At 39.5% G+C, this 20,535-nt stretch overlaps 1 protein-coding gene across 6 annotated transcripts in view; it reads left to right on the top strand.

Annotated features, from left to right (window-relative positions):
- Positions 1-3,321: 3,321 nt before the first annotated feature.
- Positions 3,322-20,535, top strand: part of IGF1 (insulin like growth factor 1) — a 72,741-nt gene continuing 55,527 nt past the window's right edge. The window contains exons 1-3 of one of the 6 annotated variants that reach the window (XM_080810397.1): positions 3,322-3,373; positions 3,863-3,944; positions 8,742-8,898. In XM_080810397.1, coding sequence (XP_080666523.1) covers positions 3,882-3,944; positions 8,742-8,898 — 220 coding nt within the window. In that variant the 5' untranslated portion in view covers positions 3,322-3,373; positions 3,863-3,881. Of the gene's footprint in view, positions 3,374-3,652; positions 3,945-5,717; positions 5,809-8,741; positions 8,899-20,535 lie in introns of those variants that run through there. The other 5 variants (XM_080810400.1, XM_080810399.1, XM_080810398.1 and 2 more) reach the window with 5 other exon arrangements.

Genomic DNA, 20,535 nt, shown 5'->3' on the forward strand with positions numbered 1-20,535 from the left:
CCGTTTTCCCTAGCTGTGGGGAAAATGCTCCTCTAAGGATTTAAAGCAGCTCCTTTGAGCTAAAGATCTTTCTGAGGAATAACAGAGCTCTTTATGAGATCTTTCGGAGCTGACATTGGTGCCCTTGTCCAGCAGCACGTTGTATTTTTGAGGTCCGGCCTTTTTCTCTGAATTTTACATTCTGACTTAACAAGGCCTTGATTTCAAACGCTGCAGAATACACTCCCAGACCAACTGTCCTTACAAATCATAATCCAAGACATACATCCAGGAGTTCCCTAAATTCTTTGCCTCATGGATGGCCCTAGAACCTTAGACCTCACCCTTTATCTGATCCCAAAGTCCCCTTCCCTCTAAATATCCACCCTGAGCTTTTCTTGGGAGTCAGCAAAGACATTAATGAAATAAATTGTTAGTATATACACCCTGTTGTCCATAGATATGAAATTGCTTTTTGGATGAGCTCCTCCGAAGTTGACATGGGGACCTCTGGGAACAGGGCTTCAGCAAAAAGAGTGAACGCTGGGCCTTGCCCACCCCTTTCTGTGACTCTCAATCAGCCTGTGCTTTCAAGAGATGAACAACTTTCTTCCCCCTTTCTTTCTTTCTCTCTCTTTCTTTCTTTTTTTCTTTAACAGAGGTGTCAGAAGTCTTCTGAGGCTGCAGCTTTATGCAAATACGCTACTCAAGAAGCCGGCTTTAGGGGAGAGTTATTTATATCCCACAGGCATTACACATGCAAAAGGTGAAACTGTGAATCTCTGAATTTCCAGGAGTGGATATTTTCATGATGAACGCATCCTTGCAGTTAGCTATTTTGGTGGTACACAATTCCCATACCTAACTGTCAGATTGTTCTGGGCAGGAGACTACATAATGATCCAGTAATTTTAGACTGACCCTGTATGTTTCTCTCCCAGTGGGACCGCATGACCTGAACTTTTTCTGGGATTAGATTTACTACCACCTTGGTCTGTCTAGTAATAGATACATTTCATTTCTTTTTCTCCTAAACAGCTACAGCTCTCAGTTATTAAAAGGTAATCATGTGGCACATTTATTGCCCCTTTCCCTTTCAGACTGACTCCTGGAATTAGCAAAGAAAATGGCTATGTCTCCAGGAATTATTGCCCTGCCCTGTCGCCGGCTCACCCTACCCAGAAATACAGACCATTCTCCACATTGAAGTCTACAATAATCACTTCAGGAAATTGCTTTCCCTATTGGAAACTGAGAGCTCACATCGGAATGTTTCCACAGCACAGCTGATGATAATTACGACTCACTGAAATTTCAGTTTTCTTTGATTCTGACATAAAAACTGGGACATAAATTAAAACCCAATTATCCTTTAAGGGTAATTGGGGTTATAAAACCAAGAGACTGTGAGTCAGTGTGTCGATATCGCAGGAGCACAATGTCTGATGGAACAATATGTGTTCTGTATCCCAAACAGCCTTTCACATGAAATGGTTGGGGATAAGGTGATCTGTGCACAGTGCATACCAAGAGAGTACATCAGACTGGGTGACAGCCTTGGAGAAATGCAGTGAGCTTCTAGGACATCTTGGAGAGATTAAAATATGTGAAGACTGTGACAGGAACCTCCTGGCCTTCACCTGTGAAGGTGCACAGAGGTAAAGCAAGGCTCTCAGCACCAAGACTCCAGCCAACACCTGAGTGCGCACTTGGGAAGTGCGGTTCTTTCTACTGGGGCAATAGGTACAGCTCTTTGGTTTAACACAATCTACGTCATTATAGTCCACGAAAGGATGGACTTTGTTTTTCACAAAGGGCATGATCCACGAAGGCTGCAGAAAAGATTTTTGGTAAATCAAGTCATAAATTAACTGCACGAAGAGGAGCTCATTAAAGGAAGATTTGGATTATTCTTTAAGAACAGGAAGTGCCCACATACCTGTGGCTCCCTACCAAGCCCCCTCTTGAAGATGCATATGTGTATAGGCTTCGGATCAAATCATATCCACCAAAACTTCCCAACCGTGTACCCCAAACCCTCTTATGACACATCCGTCATTCTGGATTGTCCAAAGAGTTTCACTTCCCTATCTTTCTAGAGAATTTCTTCTTCCCTTTCATGTGCAGTGTTCATATTTTTAAAAGAGTACATATCCACCACATGACAGTGACATTTTCCTTTCTGGCTCTGCCCCTCAGCTGAAAGCCCTTGCAGGGCTTTGACTGTGATGCAAGTGTTGGGCACATAGCAGACACCCACTAAATGATGCTGAATTTAATGCACCATCAAACAGCATAACTCCAGATTTTTAATTCTTCTTTTTGGAAGGTAAACATTGCCGTAAGTTATTAACTATACACAAGACTTGACCAACCCCAGCTCCCTTTCAAAACCAACCAGGTTTTACTTTGAGGGCACTCACCTCTGCAAACAATTTTCTGGCCACAGGACAACATAAAGGTCCAGACTAGGATATCCAGCAGACCTCTGTTTTCAGTTGTTGCGTCAGTCTCATCAAGTTCCCCTGAGAATCACGAGAGAGAAATGCAAGGTCCAGGTTATTTCCACCAACCCTGGGAAACCAAGCTTGGATAGACATCTAGGGAAAGTGTTATGTCTGATCTGGGCTTTTGCAACCTTATTTCATAATCCACTTTCTTATCTACTATCTCACAAAACCAAAGAGCAATTGGTACAAACTGTATTGATAAAAGATCAGAACTTGATTCTCAATGGCAAAGGCAAGTATACATTATAAATAGCAAAACAGCTGGTTTGGACCATGTTGCCGGCCACTCATCCAGTGGAGGGATTTGAATGACATCATAACCCTTGAGAGGGTATTGCTAGCCAGCTGGTGTTATTTAGAATACACAAAAATTGGAGAAAGAAAACACACACATACACACACACACATACAGGTTCGAGTTATGCAGAAAAATATGAGCGATGGAAAAGTAGTTTGCCCCTCAGGTGCCCTTCCCCTTGGTGGGGCGAGGCGGCGTGGGGCGGGGGTGCGGCGCTGGTGATAGGAAGCCTAGGAGAGAAAGGAAGAAAAAGATTTTATTTTTTTCAATTGGCTTTATAGCTTAGCAAAGTCTTTGCCCTGTCACGGGCAAAAAGCATGAGACAGTGTCCTAAAGGGAGCCAACTGCAATGCTGCCTGCCCCTTTTCTAGGTTCTAGGAAATGAGATCATTCCCCTTGCTTGGCAACTAGGACAAGGGGTCACCCCAGTGCTGTCTTCCAACCTACTTTATCCCAGTCGTTTCAGGGTTAAAATTGTGAGGTTTGCTCGAGATGGTTTTTCCTTCATTTCTGTTTTTTAATTTTGCATTTTCCCTGGAATATTAAAATGTTTGTCCATCCTCCACTGTATGTTCCTTTAATACCGGTAAGGTGTATTAGCAGATGTGTTGTCTCCATGCCCAGTAGAAAGTTAATCAGAGAACAGATCCTTATTTTCTATGGCAGCATCAGTATATTAATGTCTGCTAACCCTGTCACTAACACACATTCTTTTAAGGGAAAAAAATGCTTCTGTGCTCTAGTTTTAAAATGCAAAGGTATGATGTTATTTGTCACCATGCCCAAAAAAGTCCTTACTCGATAACTTTGCCAGAAGAGGGAGAGAGAGAGAAGGCAAATGTTCCCCCAGCTGTTTCCTGTCTACAGTGTCTGTGTTTTGTAGATAAATGTGAGGATTTTCTCTAAATCCCTCTTCTGTTTGCTAAATCTCACTGTCACTGCTAAATTCAGAGCAGATAGAGCCTGCGCAATGGAATAAAGTCCTCAAAATTGAAATGTGACATTGCTCTCAACATCTCCCATCTCTCTGGATTTCTTTTTGCCTCATTATTCCTGCTAACCAATTCATTTCCAGACTTTGCACTTCAGAAGCAATGGGAAAAATCAGCAGTCTTCCAACCCAATTATTTAAGTGCTGCTTTTGTGATTTCTTGAAGGTAAATATTTCTTACTCTTTGAAGTCATTGGGGAATTTTCTTTAAATTGTGTACTGTTTGCTTCTGCCTAGAAATGTTATTCACTTTAGAATTTTCATTGTTTCGGAACTGGGAGTTATTTATAAATTGCTGAATATGCAATTCTGTGGGATCTGAAAAACTAGCTCCGGGAGATGGATGCTTTTACACAGATATCTGTATGAGTAGAAACTATTGCAAGGTACTTATGCTAAATCCTCCACTTCTGCAGGGCTTCCGTGGTATCATTATAGACGATTCCTTTAAATCCTGTCTATGGTTAAGGGCTATAGAGCATGGATATGAACTTTTAGATTTTTTTTTTGCAGGTGCAGATGTTTTATTTTTAAGACCATGTTCATGTGTATGCATGTGTGTGTGTGTGTATGTGTGTGTGTGTTTTAAGTTGTCAGGACTTTTTATCACAAGCATGCTACATACGAAGAGTTACCTTTTAGGTGATGTTAAAGCTTTTAAATATGATCTTTGGAGTTAAGGTCCCAGAACTCTCTGCACTTCTGCCCAGAGAGTCAAAGTTACAGCGAAGTTTAATATGCTCTTCTGAAACAGAACTTGACAACTCTTGCTGACCCTGCATATTTGTATGATTTAAACAAATGCATGCTGTATATATGGAAAGCGGAAACTTTCTAGCAACTGCATGTCCAAGTTTTCTCTTTGGAAGGGGACTTTCATAGGTGAAGTTTGGACTTGGAATTTTGTGTTGTAAAACTCTGATTTTTATACTCGGTGTTGTAAAGTCTCTTTAGGTAAATTTGGCTGCCGCTGTTAATGCCAACTTCTCGTTTCCAATCACTGGCCCTAGTTCAAGTTTCCATTCTCAGCAAAATTATATCCTTCAAGACTTGTGTTTTTCCAGTTTGCAAGCATTTTTAAGCCGCTGTCACTGGCTCCTCAGTGCAATTGCCTAAGAGCTCAATTCATAAAACGTCCCTGCCACTTAGTACAGCATTCATTCGCTGCTTTCAAATACTCCACCACTAGGATTTTTCTTAGTCAAGTAAGTGGCTTAGGAGTTAAGAATACATCTTTGTCGGGCACCTGATTCTGTTACCTTCCAGTTGCCAAGACACATGCTGTCTATCTTGCTTTTTAAAAGAAATGAATTCTTTCTATATACTCTATACTATACTATATATATAGTATATATATGTGGTCTGACAGCTCAGGTTTTTGTCTCCCTACTTAGGTGATAATAAAAGGTGTTGTTGAGTGTTATCTCTGCATTGATTACAAGTTTGGAAAACTGTCTCCAAATGAACTTTTCAGAAATAGTACTAGCAATGTTGTTGCTTTTCCCCTGTACCTGGAACAAGAAGTGGCTTGAGGGAGCTGCATGGTCCTTCAAGTGTAATTCAATTAAGTAAAGGTGTCTTGCCTAGAGGCAGAACTCACAAGCTGATTGTACTGTGAGTCTCAAGGTATCTGTAAGTGTTTGGTTTCAGGGAAGGGGCTAAGGCAGAAGACTGGAGCTTGGGATCCCTGTTCCGAGCAGCTACAATAGGCACACACTGTAAATTGGTGCCTTGAGCTGGTAGGGGGTGGGTGGGTGGGGTAAGGGGTAAAAGTGGGGGTTTGGGGGGGAAGATGGACTCAAATCCCAGCTGTGCAATTTGTTCATTGTTTGAATGGACAAAAGGCAGTTTACCCAGACTAATGGCATACCTGCCTGGGTCTCCAAATGTAACTAGATGCTTTCACAAACCCCACCCACAAAGCAGCACATGTTTTTAAGTCCTCAGTTTTCTATTCACATCAGCTTCATAATACCCACCCTGACCTGCTGTAAAAGATCTGGAACACACAAAAAATGGTTACACCTACAGTGAGTATTTTCTTATGACTATTGCCCTTAAATTTTGCTGGGCATTTTCATTGTAACCCAGACATCTGGAATCAATTGATATTCCATTTACTTAAGATAAAAAAGAAAGGGCTCTTAAATTTTGAATTAGTGAATGATTTTTGAGAAACAATGCTCTGAATTCTTTTTTTTTCTCTTCTCCTCCTGGTTCTTCCTTCCTTTCTCTCTCTATCTTTCCTTTCTCTCTCTTTGTTTCTTTTGTGCCTGGCAAAATAGACGAACAAGAAAAGAACGGACATATGGGGCCACTTGTTTCAAACTTTTAACCCCTAAGCAAGTTTGTTATTGCTTTCTTTGGGGGGAACATAATGTGATAAAATTCTCTGGTTCTCTGTGGGTGTGCTGGACTGTTCCCTGAACTAAAGGAAAATGCAGTGGAGGTTTTCTCTTATCCTAGAACTGTAAGTGCTGATATTTATCTAACAACATACCACAGCAAAATAGAAAGAAAAAGAAAAAGAAAAAAGAAAAAATTATAAAAAATAAATCTATATTTTGAAGTACCAGTGGTCTATATGTGAGAACTTATATGTGTTATGTCAGAAATAACTATGTAAAATATAGTTCTGACATCTCACTGAGTTCTTAATTCACTAAGGCTACCTCTTTCCATGGATTTCACGAAAACTGAAGAACTTCAAGCCATCTACAGTTGCAGGTGCTTGGCCTTCAGCATTACTATAAACTCAACAAAGAAGGGAAGGATGGAGAAATAAGATTGGCAGAATAGCATGCATTCTAGAACTGGCCCATTGCCAGAGTGTGAGCTATGTTCTGTAAGATCAATTCGGAGTTTGCTCTTTTGAAAAAGGCAATGAAATCCAGACAGGTTGGAACTGTTTCGATTTCCACTGGAAATACTGAAGGGGAAAACCCCCACCAATTATTTTATAACTAAAAAAAAATGCAGAGTGGATGAGAATCTGTTTCTATCAGTCTTTGTGGCTTTGGCTATGTGGGGGTGGAGGGTTTCCATGCAGAGGTCCTATTGAGAAAATGGAAGAAGTGTTCAGTTGAGTTTTTACCTCTCTTCTATTTTATGTCCATTATTTATGATGGCTTGCAAATGGAGGACACTTTTCATCTTAAACTGTTTTACAAGCATTAACTAAGTATTTATGTTGTGTTAATGAGAGTCAGGGATTTAAGGTTTTGGGGTTTTTTTTTGTTTTTGTTTTTGTTTTTTCCCAGTTGCTGAGCTGAAAGTCTGGCCACAAAAATGGAAATCTTAATTAAAATGATGGAGCAAACTCTGCCACTGATATAGAGATCCATTAGGTTCCGAGTTCATGGAGGGCCAGGAAGGCAAATGACTGAGTCTGTTTCACCAAAAGGGTTGGAGTTGAATGGGCCTGTGAGGTTCAGAAAAGCCTCTTTTATAATGATCGCTTCCAGCGTAACTCCATGACCCTTTTGATAAGGTCCCTTGCTTTCATCCGGGCAATGATTCTTCCAAGACCACTGAAAGTAAATGCATCTGAGGGAAGTGAAGCTACTTACCTTGGGAGGCTTCCTGGAAGAAGCCACATCTTTGTGTCACAAGGAGCGATATGGAAAAGTTAGTGATCACCTTAGCGACCTTAGCGTTGTTTCTACTTACTTTGAGAGAGGATGAAACCCGGAGCCACAGAAATTCTGCCTTCAGCCAGGCTGCTATTTGGCTATTATGGGGGTCCCTCAGTATATTCTGCTATAAAATGGTTACAAAAATACATAAGTCCCTCCAAGACATAAAGTCAGAATTCCTGTGACAGAAAAAAAAATCTTTTGCAGGTTTTGAGCCCAATGCCCTGTTCATTGAAGGCAATCTCTCCGCATATGTTGATTTGATGTTTTACTTGACACAGAGGGCTTTAGAATACAGAAGATGTAGGGTCTACTTAGCATGAGCCAATTTCATTCCTAAATCCTATTTTTCCTGTTTCTGTTTTGTTTTGTTTTGTTTTGTTTTCACTTCCACTTGTGGTTTTGTTAACTGCTGATATTCCCCAGGTAAGAAGTTGTTCTGCCTCTCTGTCTTCCTCTCTGTCTCTGTTTCTCTCTTTCTCTCTCTCATTAAGTGAAAACAAAAAAACAAAAACAAAAAACAAAACCCTGTAGGGAAGCCTGGGTGGCTCAGTCGGTTAAGCCGCTGCCTTCGGCTGAGGTCATGATCCCAGGGTACGGGGATCGAGTTCCGCATCGGGCTTTTTGTCCAAGACGGAGCCCACTTCTCTCTCTGCCTCTGCCTGCCACTCTGCCCGCTTGTGCACTCTCTCTCTCTCTCTGACAAATAAATAAATAGAATCTAAAAAAAAAAACAAAAAAAACAAAAACAAAAAACCTATAATGACATATAACATTTTCTCTAAGACTTTTTTATCCACAGTAAATTATCTTTAACGAGTAGCTGGAAAATGATGTTCTAGTTAACTTAATATTCTGGTCCATAATGAATGCCTATGCCATCTGTGGATGACAATCTTTAGAGAATTTAAATTAATAAAATGTATTTGGCCCCAAATCTGGAATGAGTGTAGTTTAACCTTTGATAATTCAAAAGGTTTATCAGGATCTCTGAGTGCTATAGGATTCTACTGTGATAATAGCATTTTCCACTTATATAGTAAATGTTTCTAGATATTTTATCTCATTGAATTGCAATGGAACTTGTAAAGAAGAGGTTCAGTGAAGTCCAGAGTGGCAAGGGGGTTAAACGCAGGTTGTTTGATGCCAAACCATGCTCAGTCCACACCACCCTGTGGTCTGTCATGCGCTCTGTTGCAATTCTGTGCAGGGTAGTTCTAATTAATGGCAATAATGGAATGCTAGGGCTGATGCACCTTTGCCTCACCCCCACTGCCCTTGCAAGGACCAAGGAGGAAACATGACCATCCTTCTATTTTTTTTGGCAGGTAAAGTTGCACATCATGTCCTCCTCTCATCTCTTCTACCTGGCCCTGTGCTTGCTCACCTTCACCAGCTCCGCGACGGCTGGACCAGAGACGCTCTGTGGGGCTGAACTGGTGGATGCTCTTCAGTTCGTGTGTGGAGACAGGGGTTTTTATTTCAGTAAGTGCCCCCCCCCCCACTGCTCTGTGGATTTACAACCACAGGGAGTGTGTGAATAACTGAGTGGCTGCCAGCCATGGTCCTCCGCCTCTGAGATTCCTCACCTTAAACTAAGCCTAGTGTTTCAGCGGGGCTGTGGCAGGTTTTGCAGATTTAGGATGGAATTTTCCTCCTTAGCAGTTTGTCTTTTAACTACTTCCTGCCGAGCTTTCCCAAAATTATTGTACTCTACCCTCACGATTCCTTTCCTTTCAGTGAAAGGAAGGGATAGAATGACCCTGGGGAATTGAGGTTTTTGTTTTTGAGATCTGTGGGTGCCCATATAAACATATGGAAACATCGAGGCCTGTTTTAAGTGCTAGGTAATTCAGAGTAAAATAGTAAGGTGGACTGGGAAAAAGAATTAAGGGGCAAATCCCAGATGTCACTATGCAATACGAAAGCACCAGGGACAGAAGGTGAACTTTGCTCAAAGGCACATTTGCAAAAACATAGCCACTCTCTAAATGCAAAGTGAAATGCCATATTAATTTGTCCTCTATGCAAATTGACCTTGATGTTTTGTTATTGCCTTCCTTTGACTTAGCTTTTCTCTGGGACTCCTCCTGTGATATCTCCATCTGGAAAAGGGTTTCTGACAAGTGTGGGGTTACTTATCCCATAAGTAGGTCTCAGGTGATTAAAAAGCTGACAGTCAATAAAAAATAGACAGCCAGTCAATGTTTGCAAGTAATAAACACAAACATAAGTCAATGTTGCCTGGGGGAAATGAGCACTTACAGAATCTACCTCAGAGGCATCTGTCTTTTTGTACAATATATCTTATTGTCCTTATTGTATAGGACAGTGAAAGATTTAAAGCCAATTGCTCATTCTATATAATTATTTAGAATTTTAGAGAGTTCCAGGAAACTGATGTTCAGGTCCTCAGTGAGCATGAATCATTCTTAGAGGTTCATTATCACTCGAGTGTAGACAGCTTACCTCAGTTGCCCACTAAGTTTTGAATAGCTCCTCTGATGACTCACACATTTTAAGTCTCTCTCATCTTCTTCCCAGGGAAGGTGGTGTGTGCCTGTGTGTGTGTGCAGTGTATGCACAAGGGTGAGCATGTGTGTGTGGAGGGGTGAAGGGCCTGTATAGAACAGTCTGGGATGAGTCGGGGAGATGGGAAGGGAGAAGCCAATGGGAGACTGATGATTTGTACTCACCATAGATTTGGCAACAAATAGTCTTTAAACAACTAGTGACAGAGAATGAGAAGTGCTAGCTACCTGAAAGGGCAAACACCCTCTCTGTTTCCAGCTAATGCTTTAATAGAGTGAATTCATTTATTTTTCTGGCAATAAAGAAATTCTATCCAGCTCTGTTCTGTAGGGTAGATGAATAAGTTCATTGGGTGAGTACTTTTCAAATAGCAGACTCCTTTTACCTTTGAAATATACAATGAAAGGCAAATGTGTTACATCAACATCACCCAATGATAAGATGTCATTATTCTTTACTTTGCTGCTACTGATCCACATATAAAAAAATGAATAAGTAATTCTCACATATTATGTCCGAGAGGATTTTTTTTTTTTGCCTTGATAATCTGTTTGTGCAATTTCCTTTGATCCAAGGATCAAGGTAACTGCCAAGTCCACAATTGTCTTCTGTTATGTGCCAGGATGAATTGTCTTGTTCAATTTGATGTGTTCCAGGATTTCCATGTAGAGTGCAAGAAAACTGGATCATTCTGTGCCTGTGATGTTTGCATTAGATAATGAAAAATAGAAATGTAAATAATGATTTGGTCTCAAGTAACCATATAATACTGATACATGTGCACACAGATGGTTGAGAGTATTGGACAACTAGGATGAAAACCAATTTCAAGGCACCAAAAACGTTCTTTTATTGTTACTACAATGATCAAATTTTAGCAAATATTTTTATTCTATTCTAACAACTTGAAAGGGAAAGGTTATATACAGCAGCTTTTGATGTTTAGAGTATGACATTGGATCGAAAATGGTTTCATAGGTTGTTGTGATTGTTGTCAGTATTGTCACTGAGACTGTGTTTCATAAAATCTGCCTTATAGAATTCCATGACTTACATATTTTATTTGTCTGACATAGACCAAAAGTATTCTTTTTAACTTTTTAGTGAATTGGACAATTCTTTCTGCCCAAAAGAAGTTAACCCCTTTAGATTTTTTAATTCAAAACATCAATGTAGCATCTGTTACATGTCAGACATTGTACTAGGCATGAATGAGATGTCTAGAAATGAATGAGAAATTGACTTTGCTTTCAAAGAACTCATAGTCTAGTTAGGAGATTAAAAAAATACACATAAGTATTTTCAAGTGTCATAAGAGAAAAATAATCATAGGAGAATAGATTATAGTTCTTTATCTTTTTCCTGAATATTTTGTCCCATTTGAAATCACCTAACCAGGATCTACCCTCTCAATGGGCTCCTTGATGCCATAGACTGTTCATTTACCAGGGAATCCCAGTATCTAGCTCAATGCCTGGCTGAGACAGTAGAGGCTCATATCTGATCACTGAACTGACAAGCTTGAATTAAATTGTATCCAACTGAATCCAGTTGAATGGAATGGAATTACGTATTTGGGATCTTAGTCTTCAGAACCATAAAGAATTAGGTTTGTCAAGTACTTTGGATAATTCCTGCCTCCTACTTACCCAGCTGTTGGATAAATTGTTTTTCTTTTATTAAACTGAATATGGTGGATACTAACAATGACTTAGAGTCTGCATTTTGGTCATAATCCTTAAGCCTACACTGATGGTCTGTTTTGTGTCTGAGCCAATTATTCTAACAAGCATTAACTGTTGTCAACAAATTTTATTGAGTTTCGTTTTTGTCCCCTGAGATTTAGTGTTTGTGGAGAAGTCAGCTCTAAGCATTTATGGGTCTTTGAGATACTTTTTAGAGGAAAGCAGTGTTCTTCACCTCTATTCCCCATCAGTTGACTCTTTTCATTGTTTTTACCCTTAATTTCAAAGTTTTATTTTGGTTGTGCCTTTTATTTTAAGCTGCTCCAAATCCATTTTGAAAATATAGTTTTGTTATTGTTTTCTTTTTTTAAGAGTGGAAAGCAGTTTCTGATCTTCTTTTAAAATTCAAATATCTAAAAGAAAATTGCCTCAATATTTATCTTTTTTGTCAGGTCAGAATGTTTAACAAGGGGAGTTTTTTTTAACCTATTAGAAGCAGAACAGTTCTGAATTAAAAAAAAAATAATGTTTACTTTGTATAGACTGACCCAGTGTGTGAATGAGCTCATATTTCTCTATAAGCACAAGTTCCACTACAACATAGTGGAGGCAACCTTCTAGATTATCTGTTTTGTGAACAATTTTTCTAGCATAAGTAGAACAGTTCCTCTATAATTAATGCAGCTTCCCCAGACATTTTACGAAATGAAAGTTCCAATGAAGAGCTAATTACTAATTCTTCCCTATGCATCATAGTAAGAGAAGGTATCAGCCAGTCTTGTGCTCTCATAGCCCTGTGAGAAAAATGGTGGCGTAATGAAGTGGCAATTGGGAAAGAGCTAGCTATTATCTCGCCAGATCGATGGAGCCCTCATAGAGGAGGGCTTGTTATAACCTCATTTTGCATGAAACATAGCAAGAGGAAAAGAGCTTCAAGTGAAAAAGAAGAAGTTAAGCTTGCCATAGATAGAATTTTTTGACAGTCATGGTGATTAAACATTTTAACATGTACTTTAGGGGCTTGTGGAGTTTCTCTCTTTGGAAATACTTAAAAATTTGACAGACAACCAACCATCTTGGATGGTTTCAATTAAGAGCAACCAAAAGAAAGGAAGTTTCTGGGGTCCTTTTTAGTTTTAAGAGTCTATAAACAGTCCCTTAAATAAACTGTATATGCTCTACCTCAGTGGTCTGGGAAAAAGGAGAGGTAAATCAATTAGAAAAGAAAGTTGGATATTCTTTCAGCTATTCCAGATTTATAGGTTTTGTAAAACGTGCTTCCAACGCATAGTTATTAAGAACAGGTCTGAATAAAATAAGGCCATTCTTCACGTGTTAAAACATACTGCTTTATAGAGTTTAAGTGAAACATTGCAATGAAATTCGTGGTTATTGATTGTAACAACCTTCCTAGATCTAGGTATTATTATTAACTCAGGTTTCTTTCATTTGAAATATAGTGCTCAGAAAACTGCTCCCAGACCTGTCACTCATTAGCTGTATGACTTTGGCAGGCGTTTAAACTTCCTGGGTCAAAGTGTCCTTGTCCATAAAACAAGGGGATTTTGTTAAAGCAAATGACTTCTTCTAATTTTAACAGACTCATAGTCCAGGTTAGAATGAGCAAGGATTTGGTGCTATTCAGGAAAGTCGAACCTTAAATTTAAGTAGTGACCAAAGAACATTTAGTGTTCTTTATCTTCCCTAAAGAGTTTCAGTTTGTCCCCAAAGATAGAAGATTCCAGTACTTAAAGAAAGAGTAGCCAGCTTCTTTGTTTTGCTTTATTTTGTTTTAAGCTGGATTTCAACCCCTCAGGAATGGAACGGAAGTTCAGACATGACCGAATACATGAAGGTCATCTAACCAAAGGAGCACATGCCTCATGCAAGCAGATTGCTGTGTTTCCTTGTGAGGAATGACCAGCTGACAGTTCTCGTCTTTACATTTTCTCACTCTCCTGGATATGAGAACAAGGGAGTAGGTCAGTTTTTAGTTGCCCTTTATTAAACCAGAAGGGACAAATAAGAATCTATAGGCTTCTAAATCTTGACCAACCTCCTTTTGCCAGGCCTATTGAAACAGCCTTTCCAATTACGGACTCTGAAAAACAACCTGAGGGTTTTGAAGGGGCTGAGGGTGGGAGGTTGGGGGAACCAGGTGGTGGTTATAAGGAAGGGCACGGATTGCATGGAGCACTGGGTGTGGTACAAAAACAATGAATACTGTTACGCTGAAAAGAAATAAAAAATTTAAAAAAATAAAAAATAAAAAAATAAGAAGAGAGTATATAGTTCAGGGCATTCAAAGATATACAACATTAGCATTGCTTTGAGTGGGGCTGGGGTTGAGCCACACCATTTGTATTCCATGGCTTGGTACCCCTTAGACGGCCAGCCATGCATTTGTATGACAGCTAGTCAAAATTAAGGGTACAGTCTCTGGCTGTGGAAAAACTTTTCTCTTTGAAATTATTTGGCACATGTGCGGTTTGACCTTATGGCCCTGCCCTCATTAGCACCACTAAGTTACTAGGCCACAGATATTCTTAAAGAAAAGTAAGGGGTTTTTTGTATTGATGCTAAATGCTTGCTACTACCCTTTATGCCCAAGAGGACCAGTCTATGCAAACAAAGGACCGCTTAAAAAGTGAGAGTTTCTGTGAGAAATTAGAAGATAATTTGCATTTTTCTGACATTTTAATATTCTTTAAGACTATCTCCCTCATGGAGAATTATAAGAAGCAGAAGAGTGAAGGGTTCAGGACCAAGAGCATGGTCTCTACTGCCAAGAATTCAGAGTTTGAATTCTAGTTTACTTGGTGGGTGGCCTTGAGCAAATTACTTAACTTCTTTGTTCCTCAATTCCTCATCTGTAAAATGGGGCCTACCTCATAGAACTGGTGTTAGGATTAAAGGAATTAATGTATTAGGACATACTAACTTAGAATACTGCCTGGCACACAGTAAGCACCATACACATGTTAGCCATACTTATTTACTTATTTACTTTCTTGGGTCAGTTGCAGAGTCTATTGCAAAGGTTGAGGTATCTGAACAGCCCAATTAGTTAGACACTCATTTTCTCTCCTTAGGGGTAGCTGATAAAACCTATTATTAGTAGTAATAGCAATATCAATAGAAAGAAGAATGTCTTGTGTTTGACTAGTATATTTACTTTTTCAAAATTCGCTTGTATCAGCTCTCTCACTTTGGTTTTATCCCTGGAAGGGAAGAATTATTGCTTCACTGGACAAATTAGAATTGTGAGACTCTGAGATTTTGTGATTTACCTCACTGTACAGGTCTAGAACAAAAGTCAAGGTCTCTTGTCTCCAAGAAGCATATTCATTTGGCCATTTACATTGTTTAGAGGCCCAAAATGTTATGGCATAGGGAGATGCTTCCAAAAATCCTATCCTCTTCTGAGAGAGAGTAACACAGTTGATTCTGAACACATCTTTGAAAGGAGGCATAAGGGAGATATTCATGTGATGACCCTACATTTTATCTTCCAGAAAAACTTAGGAAATACTAATTGAATATCTTCAGGATGCCCAAGAAAATCTTTGATTAGGGGCTGTTGCTGTTCAAGAGACTGGACCCCACTCAGGGTGAATACTGCAGCTCACCTGTGAGCACCAGGATATGCAGCACAATCCGGGGGAACTCTTCTTCCGGACAACTTCACATTTTCTTCCTTCTCTGCCAACAAATGTCAAGTGCCTCATTTCTTGCAGTTCTTGGTTCTGTTGTTTTTTCTCAAAGACCAATTGAAAAAGGGCTGTTTGTTTGGACTGGGAATCTTTCTATGGGTGTTATGGAAGAGAGGTGGTAAAGGAGAGGTGATCACAAGGTGCCATAATCCAGATAGTGTGCCAAGCAGAAAGAGACTTCTCCAGCTTGACTATGGAGGAGTTATGAGACAGCCTGGGGGTTGGATATAAGGCTTTCACCTGTGCAGATACCATTCAACCAGCTGTTCGACACTGTTGGTTTTGGATGTATTGTTTCTTAAGTGGCTAGTGAGTTAGGCACTTTGGATCCAGAAGACAGTCTTGGTATTTTTCAAATTCCCTGGGCTACCATATGCCTTTTCCAGACATCATGTACTATGCCAGCCTTCCTCAGGGTTTCTGTAAAGAGCCGACCTCACCCCTCTAGCAGCCTTCCTTCCCATTTCACAGCCCATAACAAAAAAACCAGACACTGAAAACAAGTACAAGATCTCTCTCAAGCAGATTTCTCATTGTTCTCAATAATGGGCTACAAAGCCTTTGCTCTTTGATGAAGCCAGATGTCTTTGACAACCATGGTGGCAAAAAAATTGTCCTTGCCCAGAGCTGCTGCCCAGGCAGAGTTCCATCCTACACCTCTCTCTGAAACATCAGCAAGCTCTTACATCACAAATAATTACTTTTGGTTGCCTGGAAAGTTCAAATCTTCAGGCCTTATTAGCTGTTAGACTAAGAAGATGACAACACAGCATTTTGTTTGTCTTTATCTATATGCGATATCATGTTTCAAACAGCAAGGAGCTGTTATTTGACGTGTGATTCCTTAACTGCAGTAAGTTGTAGGCCATTTAATGCATTGTTTAGTCTCACATTGGCTAAAGCCACTTAAAGAAGCACTTGGCAAGCTCTGGCTTTTCATTCTTGGCATAGCTGCCCCTCTTACTTTTTCACTGAACCTTAAATACCAAGAAAAACCCTTCACTTACTTTATATCTGGCATATTGCTTTATACAATTGGCCAGAACTTTTGCATGTGGCCCTCTGCGTTTGTCCTAGGGTAATTAATGGCTTTGCAATATTTGATCAGCAGCAGCATGGACACAAAGAAAAATTGTGCAACCCATAGAGACCACACACTCTTTTAAATTAAAACCTTTTGCATTTAATGCTCAGGCATACTACAGGATAGGGTTTCCACGCCAAAAAAAAAAAGAAAAAAGAAAAAAGAAGAAAATAAATGCCTTGCTGAAGCATCTGGAAAGACACCCAAGGACCTGATTATTGATTAAGTATATATCTCTCTAGTACCTGCTTCTTAAAAATACCTGATTATTCAAAGGAAGTAAAATTAAAGACTGCTACAAGGTTGGAACCCCTTGAAAAATAGCCATATATCAAGAATGAAACTCATAGAGAGATGACATGTCCAAGGTCACACTGTTACTTAGTGGCAGAAATAGAAAAAGGTACTATTGATTCTCTTTTCCGATTCCAATGTGGTGTTTGTCTTTTGGCAGCAATGAACCGTGCCTATGTCAAAGTTATCCGGTAAATTAAAATGGGCTGGGACAGGCCTCCAATCAGGCTCACCGAAATGAATATAGATCTTGGTGGCTCTCTCATTCCAGTAAACTCACCTGAAACTTAAGTTTAACACTTTCCCTTGGTGTAGAAATTTGCACAAACTAAAGTAATTCCTTGCCTGTTTCTTATACATTACACAAAATCTTCAGATGTGCTTTAGGCATTCCAAGTCCACTTAAGGTCATAATTTTGACTATTATTGTATATTATATTATTCTGACTCTTTGGTCACTCTCTCCAATGTCAACTTGGGTAGAGCTGCTTTGGAATGACTTAGCAAAGCTGTGCTCCTGGAAAATCTGAAACAGTCTGACGAGTTGTTGGATCAGCTTTTTTTCTGGAGATTTCTCTGACGGCCCCAGGCCAAAAGAAATTTACACCTGATTTTTTTGCAGACTTCCAGGCAAATTCTCTACGAATCTCTTCAGACTTTCTTCTTTAATCTGTGGTCTTTATGAGATACTAAAAGATTATTGGAGAGGTCTTTTTAAACTTTGAAATTGGGTTAGTCATAGAGTCAATTCGGTGAATATTGCTGGGAAGATGGTACTGCCTCTGTGCCATTTACCCTGATGAAATGGCTCTTTCATCAGAGGCAAGTGATTAAGAAAGTCTGCATTGAGCCAACGCACATGCAGCCAACAACTCCTGATTATCTGCGAAACTGGGGAAAGGAGCACCAAGAGTTAGAATTCTGGATTAAACTGATTTGAGGACACTATAGATTTTGGCCTCCTCACTTCTCACTCTTCACTGCCCCCAGCTCCAGCCCCTTTGTGAGACAAAGGGGCATGTTTTTAAATCTTATTTTATTCTTATACTCCCCACTCACCTCCCCCAGCAGTGTCATTGGCAACAGTTTCTCAACCTCAACACTATTGACGTTTTGGGCCAGGTAACTTTTTACTGGGGGAGGGGAGTTCTTCTGTGCATTGTGAATGTTTTGCACCAGACTTAGCTACTACCCTCTGGATGCTAGTATCCTTCCTCTGAGTCATGACAATCAAAAGCATCTCAACATTGCCTGATCCCCCCAGGGTAGGGGTGTGGAATCACCCCTAGTTGAGAACTGCTGGACTAGAGGTCTCCAGAAGGAAAGCAACTAGAGGGATGGGAAAGCCATGAGTGAAAGAAACAGAAAAGCTAGTTATCAGTCACTGGTTAATCAGGAGTTTATGTTGCATTGCCCAGAGTAAACAGTGAGAACATTCACTGTGGCTTTGAAAACTTTTTTTCTGAAATTAAAAAACTCTTCCTATAGGCTATCTAGAAGGTATTTGTAGGCATTCCTTTTTGTGTTATAGCTATGGAACTCATTTATTTTAGTAATAGCAGTAAAGGAAGGTAGAAATGGTATAAAGCAAAACTTTGTGCTTAGAAATATAATGAAAAAAAAAAAAAAGAAATATGATAATGACCACTGGAGCAAATGAAAAAGAAGAGCATTACCTATGACCTCAATATTTATGGCATTTTCCTTCTTAGTCATATAATAAATAGCTGTCAATGTCCCATAAGTGAAAAAGCCTGGCTCAAATATGGTGGCCACAAGTTTTCTCTTTCTTTCTGTGTCTTTCCGATCTAAATATCATCAGAGGCATTTTATTGCCCAGAAACAGCCCCAGCAGAAAACAGAAAGACCAATGAAGCGTTTCATAGGAAACCGAAGTTCCACGTTTAAGTCTCACCTAGTTCCCCTACTTAATAGCATTTCTTCCCCTTGGCGCAGTTACTTAATATCCTTGGATCTTACATTCTCCTCATTAGTAAAGTGGGAATTAAAATATTACACCTTTTGAGGTTCAACTATAGAAGGGCTTTGAAAACCTAAGAGGCCATCCAAATATGTTACCGTTAATTGATTGAGTTGAGTGCTTTGCCTTGTCCCTCTAATCGTCACCACGAATTATTTCAGTGGTTCAACTTCAGTTATTAATGGTATTAACCCATCAGTTCAAGTGTTCTGCAATAATTATAATTTAGAAAAGCTAATTTGGCAGTGTACCACCTCAACCTTATTAATCAGAAAGAAAAGTATATTGGTATCTTCTTTTAAGATATCACTTTGCATTTAGATAGCCCAAGAGTTAACTAATGGATTTTCAGAATGTTCACCCAGTATTACTATTCATGTCCTCAATGCAGGAAGCAGAAAAAAAAAAGACAGAGCTTATCACTTCACCACACTAAGCTTGTTTAAAGATTCTGTCTCCTCAAGGTGGTTAGGTAGTCACTGAGGTTTCACATGTAGGCAAAAGATTTCCATTCTCCCAAGTCAGCTATCGGTGATTTCTGCTCAGCCTCAAATGCAGTGTTCAGCAGAGGGAATGTACTCACTAATCAGAAAAGTATCTCTGCACTCTCAGGTTGCTGAGTGTAACTCTTTCCTTATCTCAGGCTGACTTAGGACAATTGAATTTTTTTGTTTGGGCATGTCTTTGATGAAATAAAAATTGTGAGTTTTATCACCATATGGCCCAGGGACCATGTGGCAGGTGGTTCTTCTGTTTTAGAGGCTTCACATCCAGCAGCTCTCAGAAACATAATATTTGACTTAGCAAAGACACTTTTGAACCTCACAATCAAATACTGGTCACTGCTACCATGAATTTTCATTCTCTCTATTTTGAGCTCTTTCAGAAAAATGAAGTTTTAAGTTGTTTGTTTGTTTGTTTGTTTTCTGTCCTCCACAGCATCTGGTGTTGGACACTTAATAAAACTGTTTGATTTGATGTTGACAAAATCATTCCACTATTTCCTTCTACCATCCCCAGAATATATTCCCAGGACTTTCCATTTGTTACTGCCACCATTAAGGATCTGAGATTTAAGGTATAGGATAAAAAAGCTTATCTGAGATATCATTTCTTGGGACCCTTTCACTATTGCCCCAGTAAAAATTTCTGCTAGCTCAACAGTAAGCTGATTCTAGTCAACAGAGAATTTTCAAGGTCTACCAGAACAGCCTTCACAAAGAATTCCATCTGTGGAAGTGGCTTTGAAAACAGAACCTCCACTCAGTTTCTCTCTGTTTCATCTGAGATAGTCATACTAGAAGGAGTGACGGTAGTCAAGGGAAGGCATGTAACAAATGGTCCATCTCTGGCAAATAAACCTCCAAGTTTATACTTGTTCTACAAGTATAACAACTAGAGCACAAGCCCTCGGAGAATAAGTAATTTTTTTTTTTTTTGCCACTGCATAATTGAAGAATTGGAGATCTAGAAAGAACCATATAGAGCAGTCTGGTTCAGTGCTCTCACTTCCCAGAAGAAGGAAGCAAGATCCAGAAAATAAAATAATAGGCCTGAGGTCACAAAGCACACTGGTGGAAAAGCCAGAACTGCAATTCAGTCACCTCACTTAATCTAGGGTTTTTGCACAGGAGTACACTGTAAACTTAACCTTGATAAACTCACATGAAGGTAGCACTAGCAACTCAGGATTACTGTCAGTCAGTCACTTCTGTTATAGTGCATTAGAACAGTGTTTGAAAATCTGAGCCCTTAACCACTCACAAAAATTCTTTTTTTCTTCCAACTTCTGTCACCCATCGGATAACATCAAGTCTCTTTATTCCAAATCTT

This window comes from Martes martes (assembly GCF_963455335.1).
Source record: "Martes martes genome assembly, chromosome: 8".
Classification (NCBI taxonomy): Eukaryota; Metazoa; Chordata; class Mammalia; order Carnivora; family Mustelidae; genus Martes; species Martes martes.